The sequence below is a fragment of the Acinonyx jubatus genome, chromosome E2, assembly GCF_027475565.1.
Source record: "Acinonyx jubatus isolate Ajub_Pintada_27869175 chromosome E2, VMU_Ajub_asm_v1.0, whole genome shotgun sequence".
NCBI classification, from domain to species: domain Eukaryota; kingdom Metazoa; phylum Chordata; class Mammalia; order Carnivora; family Felidae; genus Acinonyx; species Acinonyx jubatus.
The window spans coordinates 1,364,308-1,392,121 of NC_069396.1; the positions used below are offsets into that span (position 1 = coordinate 1,364,308).

Genomic DNA, 27,814 nt, shown 5'->3' on the forward strand with positions numbered 1-27,814 from the left:
ATCAAGGCCCAGGGGTTGAGCTGAGGAGCCCAGGAGGTGGCCCTGCATGGGTCAGGGCTCCCAGTAAGCGCACTGGATCAGATTTAAAGAGGTATTTCTGCAAAGCTGCTACTTTCAATACTTGCCAGAGCAGGGAGGAGACCGGCCCGCCCATCTTAAGACTGGCGAGCGGTCACGTGAGCTGTGTTCCGTGCGGCTGCCAAGAAGGCTCAGGGCTAAGAACGCTCGAACCACACGTAAGGCGCACACGACGCAACGTCGACCCAAAGAACACAAGACGGCATCTACCTACTGGCTGCCGCCGTCTAGTCCCCACACCCACTAGGAAGGAGACAGAGGGCTTCCCTGTCATGTGCCGGACGTATGGTCTCTTCTCTAATTATAAAACAAACAAGAACGATGAAGAGACCACTCAGAGATATAATACCGTGAATTTTTTTCTTTTTTAAGTTTATTTACTTATTTTGAGAGAGAGTGGGTGAGGGGCAGGCAGAGAGAGAGAGAGAGAGAGAGAGAGAGAGAGAGAGAGAGAAAATATCCCAAGCAGGCTCCAAGCTGTCAGCACAGAGCCTGACGTAGAGCCCGAACTCACAAACTGTGAGATCATGACCTGAGCTGAAATCAAGAGCCAGACGCTCAACCAACGGAGCCACCCAGGCACCCCAACAGCTGAAATTTCAACTAACCATCTGTTTATTCAGTACGATGGTTTTTCAAGTGACGGTTAACTAAAATGACTTCAACTGTGCAGCCTCATGCAAACACAGGTCAAGAACGACGTCTCTACAGCCAAATCCACACCACTCAGTCGTCTGCGGCTGTCACATCACGTGTCTTTCAGACCTCCTGGTCGCAGGGCCACAAGCTGACACAGCGGAGAGCAGAGGACAAGGAGAGGCCCTAGGGGTCCGCGGTGCACCTGCTGGGTGCACACCTGGGACACCACCCGTGAGGCTCTCGGCGACCCGCACCCGGGACAGACTAACAGCCCCACGTGGAACTCAGGGGGTGGGCAAGGTTCTCTGGAGTTTTCAGAACTGAGGGACACCAGGCTGGTCGTGTTTCCTTACCAGTGTCCACTCAGGGAAACACACACACAGGGCACACTGCACTTTACCGGCGTTACAAAATAGGACTGCGGGGGGAGACTGGACTTGAATCCTGGCAGTGTGACCACGGACACAGGCCCCACTCGAGCCGGACTGTCTGTCCTCCAGCAGAACAGGCTGCTCCGTGCCAGGCGCTGGGCTCACGGTGCTCCGTGTGGTGCCTCACAGAAAACCTGAGCAGTGAGTGCTCAACGAGTGGTCATGATTTTAGCGGAAAACTACCTCGGAGGCGATATGCCAAATATGACCACGTACGGGCCGCCTGGGGGGCTCAGGTGGGTAAGTACGCGACTTCGGCGCAGGTCATGATCTCTGGTTCATGAGCCCGAGCCCCACGTCGGGCTCTGTGCTGACAGCTGGGAGCCCGGAGCCTGCTTTGGATTCTGTGTCTCCTTCTCTCTCTGCCCCTCCCCCGCTTGTACTCTGTCTCTCTCTCAAAAATAAACATTAAAAAAATTTAAAGAAAAGACTTTCATCTAAGGAAAAGAATAAACATCAAAAAACCCCTGACCGTGTTGACAACGGTAGCATAGTTTGACATCTCTGTGCAGGTCTTTATCTTGCTTTAATAAAAACAAAACAGAACAACAAACCAATGCCTGCATATTATCTACACAAGAAGCCACTTCCGCCACAGCGGCCCCAGCACTAAGGCAGGTGAGTGGGCACCACGTGACGGCACCATGGGGGGGGGGGGGGGCGGGCACGGACACCGTGCCAGAGGTGCTGCATCTGTAAAATGGGGGTGACAATCCTGGTCTATGACCCCTTACCCAACACCCCTGGGGCCAGATGTGGTCTAGGAATTCAGAAGCATTTTGGTTTTAGAAGGCGATATAGCAGGGGTCAGAACAGCACCCCGGAACGGATGCGGTCATCCTTCTGTGGGGGGGGGGGGTGCACGACCAGCCACACGAGGAGTAAACACAGGATCACAAACAGACTCGCATCGTGTCGGGCAAGGTCTGCCACCAGATGAGCGAGGAAACCTGTCCACCCTCAGAGCTCCCGGACTCCCCGGCTCAGGGTAAGGACTGTGGCCCGCACTCTCTATGTGCCTGATCTGGTGTGGACTCTCCTCAAATGCGGGGCAGGCAGCTGCTTCCTGGGCTTCTGCGAGGCCACACAGCAGAGGAGAGCGGGGCCCCTGCAGAGTGAAAACCCTGAGCCACCAGAGGGAGACCTTTCGTAGGAGATACTATGTACCTAGATATAAAAGGAACAGGTAGATTTAAATGAGAAAATATAAAATACCACCTGCCAAGAAAACATTTCAAAGGATTTTTGTACATGTGGGGGCCCGAGAGGAGCGCCGTGGACTGTCCACTGGGGACGGGATGTGGCTGCTGTCCCGCGGTCTGAAAGGCCACACTGCCAGTGTGAGAGCGATCGACAAAAGCAGGTTTGGAACAAAACACATAGCCCACCCTTTTCCACATGGATGACACCAAATTCTATTAACCAAATGGCAGGTAAGATACAAACCCAGAAACAAATACATGAGCAGAAGGAAGGACGGACACACCCAAGAGGGGAGGACCCAAGAGGACCCAAGAGGAAAGGCAAATCGAAGACCCACAAATCTGAGTGCTCCTCGAACCCTGATGGAAGGAATGGTCACGGCCAGACTCGGCAGGTGCAAGAGGAAGGAACCTCACACAGAGGGGTCCATTTCTGCGGGCTCCACCCACTCTTTTGAGAGACGCCCAGGCAGAGACAGAGCCACAGGTAGGGCCGGGGTTAAGTGTGGCTTCCGGAGCAAGTAAGAGACTGCTGATTCAATATGAAATAAGGCTCCCCAGGGACTGGCCATCGGGGACCCTCAGCCTCCACTCCACAAACAAGCCAGGGTGCCCGTATGCAAAATCCCACCCCTACCACAGGAGCAAAGCAGCATTTCCAGAAACATATCTGCATCTGAAAGGTATTTTGGGAGCACACCAAACACGTATAAAGGTAATTCAAGATCTTGGGCACAAATTGTGTGGTTTAGGCAAAAAAAGTTTAAGGGCTTACTCCTCCGCATATCAAGTCATGAGTCCCAGTGACTGGACATCTAAGAGAGGAGAAAAGGCAGGACAAGGCATCACGAAGACGAGAAAAGCACTTGGCTTGTAGACTCTCCCACTCAGCTGTTCTGGCAATTCAAGGCCAGGAGGGCTGCAGGGAGGAGGTGGCAGGTGTGCGGGAGGGGCCTCTGGACAGGGAGCCTGCTGGGTATGGGGACCCTTAGGGGTGACGGCGAATGCAGATTCTCGAGGTAGAAGCCAAACCACGCATCTCCTGCTCACAAAACATCCAGGTGGTTCACTTGTGATATGAGAGGGCTTGTAAGCAGTGGGGAAAAACACCCCTCTGGGATGGACGCTTTCCGTGAGGCCAGAGGCGACTTTGCAAGGGTTGACTAAAGGGGACCAAGCCAAAGGACCAGCGAAGGCAGGCTGTTTCCAGACCCAAGCGCGTACCTCTGGTTCCCCCTCCATCAGAGACCCGGGCCTGGGAGAGGGAGGGGATACGGCACAGGAACGCCAGCGCGGCATCTTGGTGGGGACAACGCTGCAGCGGGGAGCCAGCGGGGAGTGACGGAGGGCTGGGACCAGGACAAGAGCAGGAGGAGGAGGCCAGGAGCAGCTGCTCCCAGACAGGCCGACGCTCGTCCACACCGGGTCCTACCAACTGGGCTCAGGCAGGGCTGGTCACCGACACCCAGTACAGGAGCCGCCCCGTGCCAACGGCTCTCCGGGGCAGACCTTCCTTCTGCCCGCTGCCACTATACATTTCAATGACACGTACCCCAAAGTAACGGGGGTTTCACCTCTCTGCTCAGAAGGCAGTTAGGGGCTGCCCACAACAGGCCAGTTCTGGCGAGACACAGACGAGCCGGCCAGGCAGCTTCTGGACTCAGGGGACGTATATTTCCGGAGGCGGGGGAGGGGGAATGACCCCGTAAATTCAGACTGTGCAAATACAACGACGTCCTCAGCCAGGGATAACGGTCGGGGGAGGAGGCAGAGCCCACGGAGAGGAAGCGACACTTAAGCTGCCAGTTACAGGGCGGGGCGCAGCCGGACACGGAAAGGGCAGGAACCCAGCAGAGGCGCTCGAAGAGGCCGCGTGTGCGCCTGTCACCATTCACTGGGCCTGCCCTCCGCTTGCGGAGGTCTGTCTCCAAGCGGGGCATGAGTCCTGCTCTGCCCCGTCACGTCCCTGCGGCGCGGTGACCCAGAGGCACCGTCCGTGGTGTGGGAAGGAGACGGCTTCCGCGTGGCCGAACAAAGCCATCGCCCGGTCTCCTCAGCGCGCTGTTTCCACCTAGGCTGGGGCCCCTCGTGGGAGGGTGTGCGGAGGGCAAGCCAGCCAGCCGGCCAACCTCAGGATCTCCAGGGGCAAGAAAGCCAAATTGGGCTTCTATTCTACGTGCTTTTTCTAGGGCAACCAGCCAAACTCCAGACGACGGGCATTTTCCAGGGCTGCCTCGGTTCAACCCAAGGTCCCGCACCACCACATCTAAGGGCAGCCGGCAAGCCCACTGGTGCGATGACACCACGGCCGTCCGGGACCCGCAGGGAGACACTTGGCCCATACGATCATGGAAAGGTAGGAAAGGAGCTGAACTTCCCCCTAAGACTCGTTCAACAGTTGAAGCAGGAAGAACTCGCAACTGGCCCTCTCTGAGTGGGAATGGGCCGCCAAGGACCCCTGGGCCATGCCTGGTAATCAGCCCCTCCCTCGTCATCTTCTCAGGACAGAACAAAGACAGGGCGCTTTTCGCTCTGCAACACTGACAACCACACCCACAGGCGCCTCGGCCAAGAACTTCATCTTCTGCCTAAAATTTCACCCAAATGGATTAACTCGGGTTTCAAGACCTCTCTTCCCTTGGACAGGCCTGTTGCAGAGGTACGTTTTCCAAAACCGGAAAGGCAGCATGGCTGGGAAACCCAAGGACGCCTGCATAATCATACCCTGACAATACCCTTTAAGCAAAGCAAAGGTTATTAGCAGAGCTGCAAGAAAAGAGCTAAAATTCAGAGCTTGTAACCACATACATCGCGTCCCCACCAAGTTCTGTTCTTACGAGCCTAAGTTAGATAGATAAGCAATGTTTAAAACCCGGCACAACCACGGCCTACCAGCACAGGTGAAGACGGAATGGGCACCTAAGGAGGTGTGGTGCTTACCGAGGACTACGGTTAGGTATTTAAGCAGCAACCTTTTCCCTCCTCCAACCCAGAACATTTCTGACAGATTCCACACACCTTCCACTGTAATGACTCCCAGACAAGCAGCGTCGCCTCCCCTGGGGTACCTCCCCTTCCCCCACCCCCCCCTGCTTATTTCAATGTGCTCTGTCCCTCTCTCGACTCCTTTGAGTAAAAGCATTACTCGGTAGGACTTCAGGCTCTTTCTCCCCAAAGCTCAACTTTTTAAAGATCATGATTACAAAAGACACAAGAACATGCTGTGGGAAAAAGAAAGTCTCTTCAACAAATGGTGATGGGAAAACTGGACAGTGACATGCAAAGGGAAACAGGGCCACTTTCTTACACCACAGACCAAACACGCTCAAAACAGATGAAAGACCTAAATGTGAGACCTGAACCCACAGAAACCCTAGAAGAGAGCACAGGCAGCAATTTCTGTGACATTGGCCATAGGAACATTTTTCTAGATGTGTCTTCTAAGGGAAACAAAAGCAAAAATAAACTATTGGGATGACATCAAAATAAAAAGCTTCTGCACACCAAAGAGAACAATCAACAAAACTAAAAGGCACCCTACGCAGTGGGAAAAGACATTTGCAAATGACGTATTGGATAAAGGGCTGGTATCCAAAATCTATAAAGAACTTACAGGGATGTCTGTCCTAGTAGGAAGAGGGTGTGTGACTCTTGATCTCAGGGCCGTGAGCTCAAGCCCCACATGGGGTGTGCAGATTACTTAAATAAATAAAATTTATGGGGCGCCTGGGTGGCTCAGTCGGTTGAGCGCCCACCTCTTGGTTTTGGCTCAGGTCGTGATCTCACGGTCACAGAGATGGGCTCCGCACCAGGCATGGTGCCCGCCTGGGATTCTCCCTTGCTGGCACGCGCACACTTTCTCTCTCTCTCTCAAAACACAAATAAAGCAAAACAACTTAAAAAACTCAACACCAAGAAAATAATCCACTGAAGAAATGGGCAGAAGACACGAACAGACACTTCTCCAAAGAAGACATCCAGGTGGCTCACAAACACATGAAAAGATGCTCAACATCACTCACGTCAAGGAAATACAAATCAAAACCATACTGAGATACCACCTCACACCTGTCAGGATGGCTAACATCAACAACACAAGAAACAACAGGTGTGGGCGAGGATGTGGAGAAATGGGAACCCTCTTGCTCAGATGGTGGGAACGTAAACTGGTGCAGCCGCTCTGGAGAACAGCGTGGAGCTTCCTCAAACAGTTAGAAACAGGTCTAACTAGGGGCGCCCAGGTGGCTCAGTCGGTTGAGCGTCCGACTTCGGCTCAGGTCATGATCTCGCGGTCCGTGAATTCGAGCCCCGCGTCAGGCTCTGTGCTGACCGCTCAGAGCCTGGAGCCTGCCTCGGATTCTGTGTCTCCCTCTCTCTCTGACCCTCCCCCATTCATGCTCTGTCTCTCTCTGTCTCAAAAATAAACATCAAAAAAAAAAAAAAAAACAAACAGATCTAACTACCCTATAGCCCAGTAATCCCACTAGTAAGTACCTACCCTCAAAATACAAAAACACTCATTCAAAGGGGTACGCGCACCCCATGTTTATTGCGGCATATTTACGATAAACTGTGTAGGCAGCTCTAGTGCCCATCGACTGATGAATGGATAAAGGAGATAGAGTGTAATACACGATGGAATACCATTCAGCCATCAAAGAGTGAAACCTTGCCATTTGCAACAATGTGGATGGAACTAGAGTGTATTATGCTGAGTGAGATAAGTCAGAGAAAGACAAATACCATATGATCTCGCTCGTATGTGGAATTTAAGAAACAAAACAAAAGAGCAAAGGGATGGGGACGCTGACGGTTCCCGGGGGGAGGGGGGCTGGAGATGGGGGAAACGGGCGATGGGGATCAAGGAGGCGCATGGTGTGCTGAGCACCGGGTGATGTAGGGAAATGCTGGATGACTGTACCGAACGCTGAAACTAACACCACGCTGCACGTTCACCAACTGGAACTTAAAGAAAAAACTTAGAGAGATAGATCACGATTAAAGTCCTTTCAGCAGGATTATGCATCATGAAAACCCAGCCTATCCGTGTCTGAGATAGTATGTCAGCAATGCCTTCTCCTTAACCTGAAAGTCAAATTATTTAAATAAATTGTAACCAAGTGTGATGGCTTGATCAAAAGCTGGCATGTTCGGATGCACCTGTTATCCATTCCTAAGGGCCCCTTCAGGGACACTTCCAGCCAGGACCCTCAGAGGATGGGCTGGGGGAAAAAGATTAAAAGGCCTGAAAGAACAGACAAAACTGGAAGGAAGCTTCTGGAGCCCAACAGTCTCAAGAACCTAACAGGAACTGAGAATCCACAATGGTCTTAGTTGAATGTGAACTCAAATATTATTTGAAGATAGCAGAGAGAGAAACGATGTCTTGTCACACAAACCTAGAACTCAAGGAAACAATCGGGGTCGGGCGTCTGTCTGCCCTCCCACCAAAGCAGCAGACGGTGGCGGGTGGGGGGGCGTCCACAGGACTTGTGCCAGCTGCTGACCGGCAGGCCCAAGCTCTCTGGGCCTAGCCTGATCCTCTTCGGGTCTGGCACTCCTGGGTTACCACGGTGACGGCTCCCAGAGTGGTCATGACTTCCCCACACCCCGCCTCCTCCCTCCGCCTGCCAGCCCCGCCAGCCCCGCCACTCACATCCAGCTCCCCGTCGTCCAGCTCCCCGTCATCGTCCTCCTTGCTCTTCTCCTTGGCGGTCTCCAGGGGCTCCTTGTCTTCCAGGCCGTGAGCACCCGCGGCCCCCTCATCCCCAGGAGCCCCGTCCCCCTTCTCCTCGTCATCCTCGGCGCCAGCCTTCTCGGCCTCGTCCTCCTGCCCGGCAGGGGCCGGCTCCTCGGGGACCTCCTCATCGTAGTCTAACTCATGCTCGTCCAGGTCCCTGGTGACCGACGAGGCCTCGTCCCTCAGGTCGCTCGCGCGCTCTTCCTCCCCGCGAGGGGGGCTCGCGGGGCCTCTGCTTGGGTCCTGGTCCTCCTCGTCAGAGTGACTCTCCTCCTCCTCCTGGCTCAGTCCTGGGGCGGCGTGGTCTTCATCCTCCAGATCGGAAGCCCTCCCCCCAGCTCCGCCGAAGTCCTGATCAGACCCGCTCTCCCTCAGAATGTCATCGTCCGAAAGCCTCTGCTGTTCCTCCTCTTCGTCCTCTGGAGAGCGAGGGTCCCGTTCAGGGCTCTCGGCCACATCCATCGGTACCCACAATTCTGCAAAAGAAAAAGATCGCAGGTGCACAGCACTTAGCAAAACGGAAAGCAAACCTGCCCTGGTTCTCCCGGGCCCACGCTCGGTCCTGACCGGCAGGATCAGGCTGACCTCCAGACCCCAGGCCCCCGTTCACAGACCACTGCTGCTGGCTGCGCCGGCAGGGAGGCTGGGAGGCCAGCACCACCCACGGGGTCTCCACCAGGCTGCACGTACTAAGCTGGGGGGTGAGCGCCTCACATCTGCGGCAATCTGGCAGAGACCTGGTGTTCTTGTCACAAGTGCAACCCAGTAAACAAAGTAATAAGATAGCTGTTGCAAGGGACAGCTTTTTCAATTCTTAGAGTAAGAACTGAAATTCAAGAAAAGTTGCACGACCGAACGAGACAGCAGAACCGAAGGCACCCCTCAAGGGTCTGAAGCAGAAACCTTGGCCGGCCTTGGGAGTCCCCAGGTCATGGGCTAGCTCCTGTTCCCGAACGTGCTTCTGGAAGCATGGCCCTGACTGTCCCAAAGGATCACTCAGGACAAGCTTTATAAATGCAGACCTGGGGGCGCCTGGGTGGCTGTCGGTTGAGCGTCCAGCTTCAGCTCAGGTCATGATCTCATGGTCTGTGAGTTTGAGCCCCGCGTCGGGCTCCGTGCTGACAGCTTGGAGCCTGGAGCCTGCTTCGGATTCTGTGTCTCCCTCTCTCTCTCTCTCTCTCTGCCCCTCCCCTGCTCACGCTCTCTCTCACTCTCAAAAATGAATAAATGTTAAAAAAATAAAAAAAAAAAATGCAGACCCGGGGCCTACTCAGAGACCTGTATGTTGGAGCCACCACCAGATGCTCCGAAGGTGGCCCTCACTCATGCACCCTGTGATTTCGCTGCCCTGACACAGGTGTATCACGGAAAAGGACTCTTGCAGAAAATCTTACGTGTTTGAGTAGTTTCACGTGTAAAAAGACTGTCATTTCAGAAGATCTCACTTTTATTTTTACCAATCTGGATTTAATAATAAAGTGTATATTTTTTGGTTTTCCAACCTTGATGCCCATAGACAGTATACTGTTCCATTTCTTCCTTAAAAAAATTTTTTTATTGTTTGTTTATTTTTGAGAGAGACAGAGCATGAGCAGGGGAGGGGCAGAGAGAGAGAGAGAGAGAGGGAGGGAGACACAGAATCCGAAGCAGGCTCCAGGCTCTGAGCTCCAGAGCCCGACGCGGGGCTCGAACCCACAGACCGTGAGGTCATGACCTCAGCTGAAGTCGGATGCTCAACCGACTGAGCCCTCAGGCGTCCCTGTTCCATTTTGGAGACTGCACACAGTGGGACCGGAGTGTATGTGCGGGAAACCAACACCACTCACCAGCGCAACCTGGAGTGAGTCACTGTTGCAACAGCAGGAATGGCGAAGGGCTCAACGTTCACCTGAGTCTTCAAAGTTATTATTTAAGATGATGTATGTCACAATCATGCTACTTGATATTTGGTACTGGAAGCACACACATATGATTGCATACCTCAATAAATACAGAAAATTATTGGGGCGCCTGTGTGGCTCAGTCAGTTAAGTGTCTGACTTTGGCTCAGGTCGTGATCTCACGGTTCACGGGTTTGAGCACCTGCATCAGCCTGCTGGCTGTCAGCACAGAGCCTGCTTTGGATCCTCTGTCCCCCACTCTCTCAGCCCCTCCTCCACTCGTGCTCTAGTGCGCTCTCTCTCAAAAACAAGATATATAAAATTATCTTATGCATTTATATAACTAATAATTAAACACGTATCTTTCAAATTTATACTTTTGAAAGGAGAACCTGTGTTTAAAGATGCATACCAAGAGCTGGTACCCTAATTGATAGTTAGAAACACTGTTTTTGCAGTTAATGGAAATTATTATAATTGAGCACACGTTAGGACAAATCACCTAAAATTTGCCACTTTATAAATCAACCAAATGACCACCGGTAATAGAAATTTACAAACCTGATCATCCATTCATAGCCACAGTTTTGAGCATGATTCACTTTTCAGTCTTCCTAACTGTACTATCCAGAGGTAGGACTGGGGACTATTGGGGAGAATTTTTTAAAAGTCAGTCCTCAAATGGTGGACCCTGCTGAATATCAAGTAGGCCCCCCTGCCCCAGACAGCACGCCTACTGCCCCCCGTGAGATAAGCGAGGTGCCTGAAAGCTAAGGCCTTTCCACGCTCAGCGGTCAGACAGGGCCAGGTTGCAACAAGCACTCGGGGCCCCTTCCCCTTTCTTGGTGGACAGTAAGCTTTTCCTTTGTGCAGGAGTCCTATGCCCATCTCCGCACAGATCTTCTTACGCTACATACAAGACACCTCTCCACACGGGGCAGCTGCTGAATCTAGACCTGTGCCCTGTGGGCAGCCGGTCACACGGAGCTGGTTACTGAGCCTCAGACGCCCTTACCGGAAACCTGACAAATTTTGATTTTCACATTTTATAGTGCGATGGCAACCCCAGAAAACAAAATGACTTCCCACTTAAATCAATCGACTGTTATCTAAAATTAAATATCCCCTCAAACTAGATTAAAAATCACACAACTGACAGGCTGCAGAAAATACCTTCCAAGCCCGCCACTGGCCTCGCAACATACTATCCTGTTCACAGCCACGAACTCTCCTAACCTGGTAACAGCTCTTTCCTGGGGCTCATATGCAAACCGGTTTGCACTTTGGTCTCGCTGTCATGATTAGATCCAATCAGACTGCCTTTTATACTCTGGGAACTTGAAATCAAATCCTAGAGTAATAAATGGAAGAAACACAGTACCTAACTTCAAATACCCGAACTAATGCAAAAAGTGGGCAGTTTACCCGCTGGGGGGCTGCATCTTAATGGGACACCCAGTGCAACAGTGTGGCCTCTGTGTTAGACCTGGACCCCAGCTTCCTAGAGTCGGGACCTTGGGCACACCTTGGGCCACACCTCGGTGTGTCTCTGCATCTGAAATATAGGGACAAGAGTATCTATTTTGCAAGATTGTAACAATCAGATGAGCTAAAGCCTGATCATGTGCCTGACAGAGGCTCCACACATTTGAATCTGAACTGAACTGGCGAGAAGTAAAGGTACTCCCCAACTTCTAAGAACCAGACTCCTATCACCCGTCAGACACACTTCCAGTCTCTGCGAGCTCTTAGGAGTTAATTCATTCATGGTTTCATCCAACAAACAGCTGTCTACTCGATTCAAGACTGTATCACTGAAACAACTCTGCAATGAAGCTGACAGCCACCACCGCCTGCTGAGAGATGACCCCCCCCCTTCCCCCCGTGTCAGGCACCTGACCAATCCCTGTCAGCCTTCCAAATAAACCATGTTCTCTGTCACAGATAAGGAGACCTAGACCGCATGGCCACTGAGTGGGTATCTAGGGACCACAAGTCAGACTGCACCCGGAGTGTGTGGTCAATTACAGAGCCCCGTACTCTGCGTGAGCGCGTGCTACCCGCCGAGGAACCCACCCCTACATTTTGCCACTGTTTCCATAGGAAATGGGACCTGAGTTCCAAACTGATTTTTTTGGGGGAACAGAACCTACACATAAACTGGGGCCTGCTACTGAACCAGTAGAGTCTGCCTGTTTTTATTTTCTCCCTCTTAAGGCTTTGTGCTGATCCATCTATAACTTCTTAGCCCTCCTACAAAACCACATTTTCGTATATTAACATACCACTTACGTAGTCCATTAGTTAAAAACCCGTTATGAACATATAAAGATCCAACTTGTGACACCAGTCATCTTAAGCTCGTCTGCAGTTTGAATCTTAGGCACATAAGCTAAACAGAAATCCAAGAAAAGAACCCGCAAAGGTGCACACCGTTATACTGGCCTCGTGAGCAATGCAGACTCAGATTACCATCTGGAGACGCTGGACCACTGTGGCAGGAAAGTCACTTTAAGAAGTCCTTATTGCGTGCACACCCCCCCACGGTGTAAATTATGGAAATCAATTCAACATTCCAAGGACACAAAGCTAACTTCCTGACTCTCAAAGGCAGTTTTCAGAGCTGACCAGAAGGCAGCAGGGCTACCTAAGGCCCTGTGCACCCGCCACTAGGGGTTCAGTCCAGTGCACCTGCCACTCTGGGCAAGTGCACCATCTTGGGAGTCAAAGGTTCTAAACTTTGCCAAGAATCCTCAGTTACAGGTGACCGTGCGAGAAGAGCGGAGTAAAAAGTCCGCCCCTTTGGGGGCAGCCCAGTGTTCTCTGGTAGTGGGGCTTAGCCTTTAGGAGAGCAGGGAGGGCTCGTGTCCCTAGAAAAGCGAGAATATGTGCAACGTATCTTCCACTTTAGGGAGTTCAAGACCCCCTGGGGTCCATCCGCTGTCCCCAGATTAAGAGCTGTTGCCTTAAGTACACTGTACGTTACCGTGTTCCAAATCCGTACTTACCACGCCGTCCACAACTGTTGGTCTGCCAAGTCTGTCGGCGGGCCCCGCCCCCACCCTACATGGAGTACCTGAGGAGGGTTCAGACTCACCTCTCTACTCCCCAAGCTCAGCAGACAGCTGGCACCGAGTAGCACGGCTCCACATACTCTACTGTCTAAACGGGGTCACGGTTGAGACTGAAGGGGGGGCACTATGAACAATTACAACAGCCATTAGGAGGTGCTGTCCTAGGCACACTGGGACGCACGATCCCCCTTAGAAGGCCCTGATAATTTCCTGAGGAGTCGCCTCTCGTCTTTACCTGGGGAACCCCTTGGGATTTTACGGTATGAGGCTGCTCACAGGTGAACACGCTGCACAGAAAAACACGCCAAAGAACCTGCCTATTAGAAACAACCCGAGTCACACGCTGCTGCCCGGAAGAGAAGTGTCACCGGGGGTCAGAAGAAGGCTTGCCTTCCAGGCCCCGTGCTGGGCAGGCTCACCGTCTCTCGGGGCACCTATGTCCTGTTTGGAGACGAACTCGGCATGGCAGCCATGTGAGTGCACACCCCGGGCCACATGCCAGGAAGAACACGCAGCCTACGGATGCAGACAGTGACATGGGGTGTCCTCTTGCCACGTCTTCACCAACTCCTGGGCTCGGAGTTTTTACTCGGCTCTTCTCACACAATCACCCTGTAACCGAGGATTCTTGGCAAAGTTTAGAACCTTTGACTCCCAAGATGGTGCACTTGCCCCGAGAACCGAATGACAAGTGTCCATCCATCACCGTGTTTCCACTGCAGGCTGCTTTGGGCAGGTCACACTTGATAAACGCTTGTTGGCTAAATGACAACATCTTGTTACTTGATAAACTACCTGTTGCATACCAGAAACTGGAAACAAGCGCTCATTTTTAGAAGACGATGCCAGAACTCAGACGTGCAGTGAGTGGTGTCTCATCACCCAGCAGCCGCTCTGGAGGGCTGCACACGGATTCCAATAGCAACGCTAAAGTGCAGAACGTTTTGGGAACTTCTCTTTTTGAGTGACGTTTGGGACCTTTTCTTCTCACGCTCTAGTGGCCGCAGACGCTCGTGCTCTCAAGGTAGGTCACTCGAGAGATCGCAGGAAACCCAGGAGAGGAGCGACTAAGCCACGTAAGAGGACTTCTGGTTAAATGCTGGGTACGACTATCGAATGGGACTCATTTTCTCACCCGACGCAGGTACTTACGGCCAAAACAAGAGTTCTCAGGAGGCTGTGGCAAAGGAGCACCCGTGAAATACAAGCGTAACCTTTCAAGAAGGTAACTTTTAATAGAGCAATCCCTATTTGAAGGTCTAAGTTCTGGTACATCCAGTTACAATCCTGATTCAAAACGTCACAGGTTCACAACATCTAAAGGAAGGATGTCAAGACTGGTGACAGACACCGCCCCCAAACGGACTAAGCCTGAGCACCAAAAACTCCTCAGGAAAGAAGCACTCACCTTGAGATGATCTGTAGCTGTGAAAAAGTAAAAAAACCTTCTCAAACACGAGCAAGGCCACAGCCTACCTGTTTGCTCTCTGAAAGGAATCCACCGAGCTTTCTTACAACATGTGAGCATTTCCCACCCCAAACCAGGGAGGAGTTCCAGCCTTTGGGACACAGAGCTGGCTGCGCTCCACACGCGTGCTCAGGCTGTAAAATTCTCGGGCCAAGACTCCCATCCACAGGCAACAGGGGAGGTGAGTCTCAAAGAAGAAATGATGAGCCGCTGCTCTGCCCCCAGACAGTACTACAGATGCCAAGCACCCCCTTCCATTTTCCCCAAACGGATCAGAAGACTGCCCCACTCCTGCCAAAGACTTTGTTGAACAGCGCTCTCTTAAAATGATCGGCCACACTACTCGGCAAATTAGCTGTCACAAAGTATTCGACAAAACTTAACTTTCAGCAGATGCAAGGCTGGAAGTGAGTTTTTCCAAAGGACTGGGCATCCTCCGGGCTCCTAACTTAAGGAGTTAAGTTTGTTCCTAAGAGTGGCGCGCGCGTTGGGGCACAGCCAAAACATCCAACCTGTGCACCGTGAAGCCGAGGGAGCAAGTTCCGGGAGGCTCCAGAGAGCTCAAAGTTCCCGAAGAGCCCATCCCCGGTCTTGGCTGGCCTCCTCCGCTGGGCGAACCTGCGTGCCTCCCCCCGCTACTCCTGCTGTGGGCGGCAAACATGTGCCACGCGAATGTCCCGGAAGAGAAATGACAGCTTCGGGAGTATCAACTCCACCGCTGGGCGCACAGGCGGCCGCGGGGAGTTCGGGGTCTGAGTGGGTTCCAGGGCCCCGTGGGCCGGCTCGCAGCGGACTGAACGCGGGATCGTGTGTGTTTCAGGGACCCCTTCCCAGGGCCCGAGAGCCACGCTCGGCCGGGGACGCAGCCCGGAGCGCTCCCCGGAGGCGGCGGCGCCGGAGCTCCCGGGCCTCTGCTCCGCGCCGCCGCCACGCTCCCCGCCCGGCCGCCTCGGCCTCCTCCCCGCCGGCCCGGCCTCCCCGCCGCCGCCGCCGACACTTACCTCAGCGCGAGGGCGGGGAGGGGGCCACGGCTCCGCTGGCGTCGGGGCGGCGCGGGGAAGACGTCCCTCGGCCCTTCCGCTCCTCACAGGCTCCGGCTTGAGGCGCGACGCGGGCGGAACAAACGGGCTCCACTACCCGCGGGGGCCGGCCATTGTGCGACGTCATCAGGCCGCGACGGTCGTCCTGCGGGCCGGCGGGCTTCCCTCCCTCGCCCCGCCCTCCACCCGCTTCCTTCCGGCCTCCGCGCGGCCGCCTCCGCGCGGCCCCACCCCCGCGGCGCGCGCCTGCCTGAGCCTGCCACGGCGCAGGCGCCGCCCAAGCCCCCGCCCTGGGGCGTGTCTCCGAGTCCACGCGCGGCCGGCCGCCCGACCACGCCTGCGAGGGGCGGGGCGAGCTGGCCGCGCCGCGCGGTCACGTGACGCCCCGCGCTGCTGGTTCCCGCCCGGCGGCCTCGCCCTCTTCCCGCGGACCCGTGAGCTCCCGCCACGCGGATGTGCGCGCCCAGCGCAAAGTTACTCGTGTTTCCCGCACTGAGCTGAAACGGCAGAGCCCCGACAGTTTTCGCGGCTTCCGTCGGACTGCACCGCTTATGTTCATGGAGTGTAAGCGACTCAACACAGAATTGATCCTTTGTGAGTATTGAGTTTAAATGTCAAAGCTTAAAAATTGTAACCGATTCCGGTTTCGTAAAAATAATCAGCTCAACGCAGAGATTAATCATTTCTCAGATACTGAGATTAAATATCAGAGCTTAACAACTTCATTTCCGTGGGAATAAACAGCTCTCCCTATTACTAGAATGATCAGTGTATCAGAAGGACGTCACGTGGCACCTGGAGCATTTTGGCAGCTCACCAGCTGTGGGCACAGCCCCTCGGGGTGGGGCCACCCTGCAGAGGGCCAAACACAGCACTTTTTAAACAAAAAATTTAATTTATTAATTTTTTTTGAAAGGGTGTGAACGGTGAAGGGGCAGAGGGAGAGGGAGACACAATCCAAAGCAGGATCCAGACCTTGAGCTGTCAGCACAGAGCCTGATGAAGGGCTAGAACCCACGAACCACAAGATCGTGACCTGAGTTGAAGTTGGAAGCGCAACTGACTGAACCTCCCAGGCGCCCCTAAGATTTTATTTTTAAGTGACCTCAACCCCCAAGGTGGGGTTCAAACTCAGAACCTCCAGATCAAGAGTCCCATGCTCCCCCCTCTGAAGGCACTTTCCGTTTTGGAGAGGAAGGTCCTGGGCTTGGTTGAATGCCCGGCTGTCTTGGCCTTAGAAGTTTTAATCGTTTGCCGACAAGGGAACCAATTTTCCTTTTGCGCTGGGTCCTGCAGATTATGTAGTGGGTTCTGGGTGTAATTAAGGGTTTGGGGATGTGCTAAGCAGAGCAGGCCTTCATTCAGCCATCTTCCCCCTCCAGAAAATTTGCAATAAATACTAGGAGCTCCTCCTTGGTGCAGTCTGCCACTGTTCAGCCGCAAATAAGTCTGGCACGCCGTGAAGTTGCGTGAACTCATAGATGTTTGCCCCATGTCATCTGAACAAATGAGCCAGGGAAGAAACGAGTTACCATATCACCCAGCAATGCCACTCCCAGGTTGCTGAGCCAAGAGAAATGAAACCTGTGCACACAGACATCTGTACACGAATGGATGTTGGTAACAGCTTTATTCACAACAGCCACGAGGGGAAACTACCTGTGTGTTCATCAAGTAATGATAGGTAGATAGGGTCTATCCGTCCAGTAGAATATTACTGAGCCACATAAAGGAATGTAGCCTTTTTAAGAAGAGAGAGCAAAGAGTTCTCTGTCTCCTCCTCCAGCCGCCACGGGAGGGCACAAGAAGGTGGCATCTGCAACCCTGGAAGAGGGCTTTCACTGGAACCTGACCACACCAGCTCCCTGTTCTTGGGCTGCCAGCCTCCAGAACCGTGGACTCTGTCCACGATTCTACCTCCTCAATGAATCTCCAACCACCCTCCCTTTTCTCCAACCACCGTCACCACCTGCCAGGATTAATGTTGCAACTCCAGACCTGATTCCCTGGTTGTCACTGTGCCCTGCCCCCATCCTCTCCTGGACACCAAGAGTCACCTGCCTATAATCTCACTGCTCCAGCCTGAGGCCCCTCCGGCAGCTCCCCCTGTCCCCAGATCAGACCTGAACCCTTGGGCGTGCTGTCCCCGCCCCGTGACCTGCCCAGCCTGTCCCACCAGCATGTGTGTTCCTTCTTTGCCCTCAATTTGCGGCACACTTCCTGTGCCACCAGGTGTTTACACGTGTCATTCTTGCTGCCTGGGACGCTGCTCCTACGTCTCCCCGCCTAGCGTTGATCATTCTTCAGGCCTCGTTGATGATGGACCTTCTCCCAGAACCTTGACTGTCTACGCAGCACAGCTATGAGCTCCTGGTCAGGCACGAGTCGCTAATCACAGCGTTTGCAGCATCCGGGGTGGGGGTGTGTGTTGGGGGAGCAGCATCTAGAAAGACAGAAAATGGCTGAGGTGGGATCAGAACCCGGGCGTCTCTGAATGTAAACACCACGGCACCTCTGTGCTTTGAGCCCGAGGCCCTGCATATGAACAGTGTCCCTGTGAGCCTCAGTTTCCCTGCTCTATAAAGTGGGGCTGTTCACACCTGCCGCCCCCTCCCGAGAGAAGGAAGAGGGAGTGCGGTGACGGGCACACACGGTCGTCGGTTCGCAGAGCTCTTCCCTCACGGCAGGCCTTGTGCTGGGCATTGTCGTGAGATCCTGGGGAGGCACCCCCCCGCCGCCCCCGTGATCTGTTTTTTATAGTTGAGGAGGTAGAAGGGGTAGGGGCGCACAGCTGGGGTTTCACCCCGGCAGGTGGACCGCAGATCCCAGGCGTTCTGTGACATCACAAAGGAGGTGTCTCCAGGTGAAGTTACTCTGGGTGTGACTGTTCTGCAAGAGAAACATAAACATCTGTCTTATCCACCCGGGTCATTTGGAGTCAGCGTCACTAGCAGCCCCTCTGACCCTGACTGGCAGGCACTCTCCCGCCACGTTCAGTGCGCCAACACACGTGATCCCATCTGGCCGGGGCCATCGGGTCAGTCAAAGCCAACGGGCTTGCATTAACACTACTTAACCGCATGAGAGCGCTGCCACCACTGAGCTGGGACAGTGCCCTGAGGTCACTGGGTTTGAACCTCTCAAGCGTGGTGGTCTCTCTTTTGGGCTACAACCACTTTGGAGAACGGCAGGCATATTGGGAGCAGTGCTCTGTGGCCAAAAACACGACCCTAGGCGGGCGGCCCAAAGCGGAGTCATTGGGCGGCAGCAACACGGGACGTGTTAGGAACGCACGGTCTCGGCCAAAATCAACCACTCGGGAAACAACAGACGATGACGAGGTTGTGGAGAAAGGGGAACCCTCTTGCACCGTTGGTGGGAATGCACACTGGTGCAGCCGCTCTGGGAAACAGCGTGGACGTTCCTCAAAACGTTAAAACTGGAACTACCCTCCGACCCAGCAATTGCACGACTAGGCATTTATCCAAGGGATACAGGTGTGCTGTTTCGAAGGGGCACACGCACCCCAGTGTTTACGGCAGCGCTATCGACAACAAAGTATGGAAAGAGCCCAAATGTCCACTGACTGATATATAGAATATATATCTATTCTCTATATATATTATATTCTAGATATATATTCTCTCTATATATATTTATATATAAAATGGAAAACTATTCAGTGATCAAAAGGAATGAAATCTTGCCATTTGCAACAACGTGGATGGAACTAGAGTATATGATGCTAAGCAAAGTAGAGAAAGGTAAATGTGATTTCACACAGGTGGAATTTAAGAAACAGGAACACAAGGGAAGGGAGGCAAAAATAAGATAAAAACAGAGAAGGAGGCAAACCACAGAAGACTCTTAAATACAGAGAACAAACAGGGTTGATGGGGGGGTGGGGGATGGGCTAGATGGGGGATGGGCATTAAGGAGGGCACTTGTTGGGATGAGCACTGGGTGTTATATGTAAGCGTTGAATCACTAAATTCTACTCCTAAAATTATTACGTTATATGTTAACTTACTTGGATTTAAATAAAATTTAAAAATTTTTTAAATGAGAAGCACTTGGGGCACCTGGGTGGCTCAGTCGGTTAAGCATCCGACTTCGGCTCAGGTCATGATCTCACAGTCTGTGGGTTCAAGCCCCGCATTGGGCTCTGTGCTGACAGCTCAGAGCCCGGAGCCTGCTTTGGATTCTGTGTCTCCCTCTCTCTGCCCCTCCCCTGCTCATGCTCTGTCTCTCTCTGTCTCAAAAACATTTTTAAAAAAAATGAGAAGCACTCAAGACTAAGTGAGATGTGGGGAGCCGGTTGAGCGTCTGACTTGGGCTCAGGTCACGATCTCACAGCTCGTGAGTTTGAGCCTCGCATCGGGCTCTGTGCTGTCAGCCCGGAGCCTGGATCCTGCTTCAGATTCTGTGTCTCCCTCTCTCTCTGCCCCTCCCCTGCTCTGTCGGGCTCTGTCTCTCTCCCCAAAATAAATAAACATTAAAAAAATTTTAAAAAAAGACTAAGTGAAATGAGCCAGTCAGAGAAAGATGAATACCGTATTATTTCACTTACACGTGGAATTTAAGAAAGAAAGCAAAGGAACAAAGGGGGAAAAAAGGGACAAACCAAGGAACAGACTCAACCATAGAGAACAAACTGATAGTTACCAGACCGGGGGGGGGGGGGGGGCCGGGAGGGGGGGGATGGGTGAAACAGGTTATGGGAATTAAAGAGTTCACTTATGATGAGCACTGTGTAATGTATGGGATTGTTGAATCTGTATTGTGCACCTGCAACTAATATGATGCTGTGTGTTAACTGTACTGGAATTAAAATTGAAAAGCTTGGAAAAAAAGCCTTCCCTGCTCCAAGGCTAATATTATGCATCATTATATTTTCATCATCGTTATCATTATGTTTTCTCTTTAAAAGAGGAATGCACATTCTCAGGCCCTGCTCCAAGCTGCTGCATCAGGAACTCTGGCAGTGGGGCTGGCAGGCTGCCCTTCCACAGGCCTGGGGATCCGATGCCCCTGGAGGGCAAGAACCACGGGACTGTGGCGCTCTTGCCCGTGGCCTCTGGGAGACACGAACAAGGATACAGAAGATTTCTCAGTAATCACCAAAAAAAACAAGGGAAAAAAACAGAAACAGAAAAAACAGTCTACAGCTGTTTGCAATAGTGTACAATATGTATAATATTGTAATTGTTAAACATTGCAGTATGTGAACGTCAAGTGTATGCCTCTAATATCTGTGCAGGTGAAGCTGCTTCCACAAAGGGCATTGACTGCCCCTTTGAAGAGGGAGGAGGAAGCCACGTGCCCTCGTGAGCAGGGGGGCGACATGAAGAGAGCTTCACGTTGGTGATTTTAAATATTTATTTTTGAGAGAGAGAGAGAGAGAGAGAGAGCGCCAGCGAGCACAAGCAGGGGAAGGGTACAGAGGGAGAGGGAGACACAGACTCCGAAGCAGGCTCCAGGCTCTAAGCTGTCCGCACAGAACCCGACGCAGGGCTCGAACTCACGAACCATGAGATCATGACCCGAGGTGAAGTCGGACGCTTAACCGACTGAGCCACGCAGGTGCCGCATGTCAGTGATTTTAAAACCTCATCTGACGGCTCCTACACCTAGTCACCTGTGGATGGCTCTGTTGCTTTTCCTCTTGATTTTCGGTGATCTGGTCCCCTTTTATAGCATGCCTTGTACTTTTTATTTGATGTTGGACATGGTGAATAAATTTTTGTGGGGTGCTGGGGTGGCCTTATGCGCTCCCAGGGAGGGTGAGGCCTTCTGGGCGAGCGGGTTCAGCGGATCCCCGGGCCCTGTTAATTAAGCGTTGCTGCTGGGTTTCGCAAGGGCTGGTTTGTTTCCTGGAGTGTGGCTCGTACTCCTGAGTGGAGCCCCTGCGCGCTCAGAGGACCGTCTGCCCGACTCAGTGTCCATGGGCTTGATCTACAACCTGTCGCTCCCGCTGCCACGCTGCTGCTGAACGCCCGCTCACTGCCCTTCTCTGCCGGTTGGCACACTCTCCCCCAGTCCAGACAGCCCAGGGGGCAGCCGTGGCCTGAGGGGTTCACGCTCAGGATTCTGGGCTCCTTCTCCAGGCCTTCCCCTCAAGCTCCAGATGGTTTAGACCCTGTCTCCTCAGCTCAGTAAGGCCGCGCTTGCTGCCGTCTGTCCCCCCCACCCCGCCGCAGGGTGCACGCAGGGTTCACTTTGTTGTTTCTCTTTGCTCAAGGTCATAGCCCCACGGCTGCCAGCGTTGGCTGCCCTCCAAACGTATATATGCGCGCATATCAGTACGTGCATGTGTACGTCCGGCTTTGACCGTTGTTGGCGGGCGGTGGGGGGGAGAGGGGAGCTGCAACACTGGACTTTCACACTTCAAGGTGGCAATGCCCGCATGAGCCTCTTCTGTTTTCTCAAGCTGCCACCAGAGGGCACGCCAACCCAGGTGTTCTGCACGCCTGGGGACGGGATGTGGGAAGGGAGTTGGGGGGGGTGCAGCTCCCCCTGCCAGAGCCCCTCAGCCCTTCTCATTCTTGGGCTGCCATGTGGATGATGCCGGAAGGCAGGACGGGCCTCAGGCTCCTGGATATTCAAACGCTGTCTATTCCCACATGGGGAGGGGCGCTCGCACGCTTGCACCCCCACACACATTTCCTTTCATCTTCGTTTAGAAGCTCTTCCTCTGGCTTCACTGGAACATTAATGGAGCACACAAATTTTGGGGGGCTTTTTTCTGTATTTGGAATTCACTTCTGCGAGACAACTGTGGACGCAGCTTGCAGGAAGGGCCGCTGGTTCTGGGTGGGGACCCCACCCTCCCGTCACAGCCCCTACGCAGACACGGTGTGGGAGCGAGAGAGATCAAGTCTCCACTGCCGGGGGGCCTGACTCCTGGGGGACCCCTGTCCTCTCCAGGCTTTGTCCCAGACTCCCGAGGGGTGCCCGGCACTGACCCCACCCAGCTGTTTCCCTTTCCTCCCTTGAGACATCATGGGACAACCTCAGACCCAGCTGAGCCGTGGCTGCAGCCCGCTCCTCCCTGGTGTGGCTGAACGAGTGAAGAAATGAACGAATGATTGCATGAACAGATGTCAGTTTGGTTCCCAACTCGAAGCCTTTACCAAGGGCCAGGACTTCTTCCCACAGTGGCGGTGTGGGCACGGCACCCTTGTTCCATGCCGGAAGCCAGCCAGTGGCTTTCTCCATCCCAGTTGTCAGTGAAACCCTTTCCGGAAAACAAGGGGGCTATGGTCGCCGGTCTCCAAGATGGCCCCAAGGAGCCCTGCCCGCTGGGACTCGTGCTCTGGAGCAGCCCCACCATCTGGGCTGGCCCACCACGGCTTGGGCTGGCGGGGGAGGGAAAGGCAAGGTGTGCTGGGAAGGCCTGGAGCCCACATCTGTGCTCTTGGGGGCCCTGAGCTATTGTAGGACGTCCAGCTTCGCTGCTGGAGTGGCCGCATGCAGAGGCAGAGGCCCCGAGATGGCACGGAGGGCAGGGCTCTGCTGTCCCAGCCAACCCCAGCCTGCCAGTCCTCCTTGCGAGGCACCAGCCAGGAGACCAGACGACCGCTGTCCCACCGTCATCAGGCACGGAGGAACCACCCAGAGGAGCCCGGCGGGCCCTCAAGTGTGCACGATAATGAAGCGACTGTCTTCGCAGCCCAGTTCCAGAGAGCCAAGGCCACAGATGCTCCCTCGCACCTGGGACCTGGGGTCTGCACCCATGAGGCCCCCAGCCCTTGATGAGTGTACCACCTGAATGTGACTTTTCCTCCTTCTGGCACCAGCCTGCCTACATCTCTATGCCAGCAGCCTTGTCCCATCTTCCGTTGCACAAACGTCGCCCCAACTTCTATGAGCACCTCCTACCATCAGCAAAACCCACTGCCAAACACCCAGGATTAGCACCAGACAGCATGGCTTTCCACCGCCAGAAGGGTCACAGCTGTGGTGCCAGACATTAACCTTTTGGTTCCTGGGCCATGGAAGAGGTCCGGAAGTTTCCAAGGAGGGTCCAGTCGGCTGAGGTAGAGGGCCCTTGGTTATTGACATATTGACATTAGTATGGGAGTCACGTGGCTATTTAGTGGCCGAGGTAGCCGCACTGATGCATACCAGCTGAACACCTGTTTGTTTCTTTGGGGGCTCACTCAGACACACCTTCCCTCCTCAGGGCCCATGGGGCATGCCCTGGGATGTGCCATCTGCAACTCACATTTGGAACCCCTCCTTCCCTGAGTCCCCACCCCCAGCTAGATGTTTTCACTGATTGCCAAGTCCCTAAGTCTGAGGACTTAGAGGTGACATTCTAGAAGTCTCACTGTGGCTCACCTCCAATCCCTGCAAAGTGGCCTTTCCTGCCCACACCCTGCCCTGCTCCTCGGGACCAAATGTAGGAGGGTTGTCATGAAAAGGGCAAACATTTCTTGTCATTTTTTTCTAAATTACAGAACAAACCCACCTTTATAGATACAGACAGATAAATAAGGCGATTTGGGCCCTGGTATGTGACAGGATCCAGGCGTGTCCAGAGCCTCGGGGGTGGGAGTGGCTGCCCAGCGCTGTGGCTGAGGACACCTACTTTGTAGAGGGATGGGTTTGGGTTCATATGTCCACTCTGCCCTCCACTAGCTCGCCTTCTGACGCTCTGCTTTCTCTTCTGAAAAACGGTGACAATAACAGTTGTCACCATAGGGGGGTGCTTGTGACAGCTACAATGTGCCATGGGCTGTGCCCAGTGCCTGGCCCCTGGTATGCTCCCGGCAGATGGCTGCTGTTAGGTATGAACACATTTGAGAATAGGAGACGATGCTCACCGGTTATTTACAGATGCTCTTCCACTCACTCTGTTGTGAGCACCTTTCCATGCCAACTGGTACTTCCTACGACATCGGTCTTGACAGCCCGTTAGTCTGATGTGGGAACACAGCATCAAGTTCTTTCCGGACTGAATGGATATTTAAGTTGTCAGCGAGTTGTCTTATTACAAACAAAAGCTATGTAACTGCTATGTGACCCCAGGAGATGCCCCTGGAGGCTTTTTTGCTGTGGGTAGTGGGAGGCTGCTGGCGGCCGGCTTCCTGGGACACACAGAGGGTGGAGATGCAAACGTCTGCAAACGTGGTCTGTCTACAGTGCGGGCGAGCCAGTGGTGGGAGAATTCAAGGCAGAGTGAAAGCACTCTCTGCACACGTTCTGGGTGTTGGAGCTGTTGCTGCTCTGGTGGTGTCTTTCCTATCCTAGACAGAGGGAGGACTCCCCAGGATCAGGGGCAAGGGGAGTGGAGTAGAGGAAAGGACCGGCGTGAGGCTGAAGATATAGGTTCTTGTCCCAGCTCTACTGCTTCTCCGCTGTGAAGGGTGTCCTGCTCCATAGGGCCGACCGAGACACTCTGCACACACTTAGCACAGCTCATGGGGTGTGGTGAGTGGTCACGAGTCTTAGCTGTTTGCGCCGATTTCATTTACTAGTGTTAACTGCGTGATTTGGGCGAGCCGCTCTCCCTGTCTGGATGTCCGATTTCACTTCCACGGGCCTTGGTGTAGATGGGTGTGTTGCCGCCTTCCACACCATTTGATTCCGTTCTCTCCTGAGGTCACCGTGCCTCTGGTTCCGTCTGGAAGGACGCAGGATAAGGCTGCAGGTGGTTTCAGCACCAGCAAGGGAGGACAGCGCCTGGAGCTGTCCATGGGCTGAAATCTCGGGTGGGTCTCCCTGGAGGAGGGCAGGAGAGGTGTGGCCCGCCGCTGGAGGAGGCAGCAGCAGGGATGGCGGGAGACAGGCTCTGCGTCTGGGAACAATGAGCCTGCCATGTGACCGGGGCTCACGGGGTCAGAGCCTTCCCAGACGTTCCGGCAGCCCCAGTGGAGAGCTGGGGTGCCATGCTTAGAAGCAGGAGGGACCAGGCCTGCCACGTATGGGTGTCTCCTGCCACCCTTTCCCCTCCCCGTCAGCCCTCTCCCCTCTCCACTCATCTCTGTGGTCCCGAGTTCAGCCAGGTCCTGGAAATCACAGTTTTGGAGCCATGTTGATGAAAATGCCACTCAGCCTGAGTGCAGAAGCGTCTAGCTGTGTCGTCTGTGATTCCCCCAAACAGGAAACCACCCAGAAGTCCATCGACAGCCTGTCACGCACGGACATATTGCAGAGAATCCTAGGGCAGAACGTTACACAGCAGTGGAAACGGATGAGCCACAGTCACACTCGGCGGGGATGGATCTCTCAGCGTGATGCTGGGAAGAGGCAGCACACAAATAATTATGCGTGGTTTACTTCTGGTTATAGAAAGGTCCCGGGCAGGCAAGATGAAGGATGGCATTTGGGGCTGTAAGCCAGAGAAGTGGTGGCTATCTGCATAGGGAGGGCAGGGGTAGTGGTTACCTACACGATCACTTTATTGATCCAACCAGTAATTTATGTTTGGTGCACCTTTTCATGTGTATGTTATGTTTCAAAATGAAAAAATAAAAAAGGGAAAGTCACTAGGGGTCATCGGACTTTCTGGAGGAGAGGACTGTTAAAACACATTCAAGGGCACTGCTGCTGGTCATTCAATTCGGTGGCCAGGAATACACACACTAACAGGGTCCCTCCTTGGTTCTGAGGTGTGTGCCTGTCACCCCTACAACCCACGACCCCGAGATCAAGAGTCGCATGCTGTACCGACTAAGCCAGCCAGGTGCCCCCTGAAATCTGCATTTAAAATTTAAAAAAAAATTTTAACATTTATTTGTGAGAGACACAGTGCGAGCAGAGGAGGGACACAGAGAGAGATACAGAATCTGAAGCAGGCTCCAGGCTCTGAGCTGTCAGCACAGAGCCCGATGCGGGGCCCAAACCCGTGAGATCGTGACCTGAACTGAAGTTGGTGCTAAACCGACTGAGCCACCCAGGTGCCTTTAAAATGTTTTTTAAATGTTTATTTAATTTTGAGAGAGAGACACAGAGCATGAGCAGGGGAGGGGCAGAGAGAGAAGGAGACACAGAATCCAAAACAGGCTCCAGGCTCTGAGCTGTCAGCGTGGAGCCCGACGTGGGGCTCGAACTCAAACTGTGAGATTATGACCTGAGCTGATGTCGGACAATCAACCAGCTGAGCCACCCAGGCGCCTCCGAAATCTGTATTTTAAGTGTCTCAGAAAAGCCAGGCCCCTGGCCATGTGGGGGAAACAGTCTGGGAGTCCTGCTTCCTGGGCCAGCTGAGGGGTCCCTTTGGGCTCTCCTCCCGAGGGCTAGCCAAGAGGTGTGGTAGCCATGCCCCCCATGGGGCACACGGCAGCACCCCTGCCTCCCGGAGTCCCCAGACTTGGGCTCTAGTCCTGCCCCTGACCCAGCCATTCCCCCTCCCAAGCCACAGTCCCCGTTCTGAAATGAGCTGCAGGCTGCGCTCACTGAGCCTGTTGTTCCTTCCTCTCCACAGCCCTGTGAAGGGCCCCTGAGGGCTGGGGCGGGGGTGGACCCCACACCAGAGTCACCTGCAGATTATAGACACCTGAGGGTTCCCCAGTTACTCCCAGCCTGGCCGCGCAGGAAAAGGGGGCCCGTCCATGCCCTCCCCACCTCCTCCCTGGATTGGTACCTCCTCCTGTTAGGCCGCCAGTGGCTCAGCTGGCTAAGCAGGGTCCCTCTCGGCCTGATGAATTTGGGCAGCCCCCTGCCCCAGGCCTGGGAGGGGAAGCGGGGGCTGTGCCTCGGGTCTCCTGCTGGGGAAGCTGCTGCGGGTTGGCAGTCAGCCCTGCAGGGGGAGGGCGGGGGGTGGGGGGGGGAGCAGGGAGAAGTTGGCAGGGCCGCGTGTGTCTGTGTGTGAGCGCACACCGGAGGCTCGCCCGCGCACAGCTCTGCAGCCGCGGGATGAGACGCCTCCGTGCGCGGAATGGCTGGGCCACCGGGACTGTCTCCCCCTCCCTGTCCCTGGAAGGAGGAGGAAGGCTCCTCCTGGGGGGAGTTGTCTGAGCTTTCAAGTTTCTCCCGGGCTGGGCTGGGAGATGGCTGTCGCCCATCTGGTGGAACGTTTGGTGCAGAAAGGCTGGCATGCAGGCGGGGTGGGACCTGGGGAGGTCCTCTGAGACCTGAGGAGGCAGCGACCGGGCCAGCTCACACTGCGGGGGGCCGCACACTGGAGGGGCAGCTGTGAGGACTGTGGGTGCAGTCCCGGGGCGGCCAGCCTCGACGGTAGAAGGCAGCTGAGGCCCTGGGGGTGGCGGCAGCTGTGCTGGGGTCCGGGCCTGACTATCTCTTCAGCCAAACAGAA

The 27,814-nt window shown here is 54.1% G+C and overlaps 1 protein-coding gene and 1 long non-coding RNA gene across 3 annotated transcripts in view; one reads left to right on the forward strand and one right to left on the reverse strand.

Moving 5' to 3' along the window:
• The window catches only part of ZC3H18 (zinc finger CCCH-type containing 18), a 58,744-nt gene extending 43,043 nt beyond the window's left edge, over positions 1-15,701 (reverse strand). The window contains exons 1-2 of one of the 2 annotated variants that reach the window (XM_027076399.2): positions 15,514-15,701; positions 8,007-8,566 (exon numbers count right to left, since the gene is read on the reverse strand). In XM_027076399.2, coding sequence (XP_026932200.1) covers positions 8,007-8,552 — 546 coding nt within the window. In that variant the 5' untranslated portion in view covers positions 8,553-8,566; positions 15,514-15,701. The remainder of the gene's footprint in view (positions 1-8,006; positions 8,567-15,513) is intronic. The other variant, XM_027076400.2, reaches the window with a different exon arrangement.
• A 249-nt stretch (positions 15,702-15,950) lies between these two features.
• Positions 15,951-26,045, forward strand: LOC113604394 (uncharacterized). The gene is made up of 2 exons (XR_003426316.2): positions 15,951-16,146; positions 25,661-26,045. It is a non-coding gene; the product is annotated as an uncharacterized LOC113604394 (long non-coding RNA).
• The last annotated feature ends 1,769 nt before the right edge of the window (positions 26,046-27,814 follow it).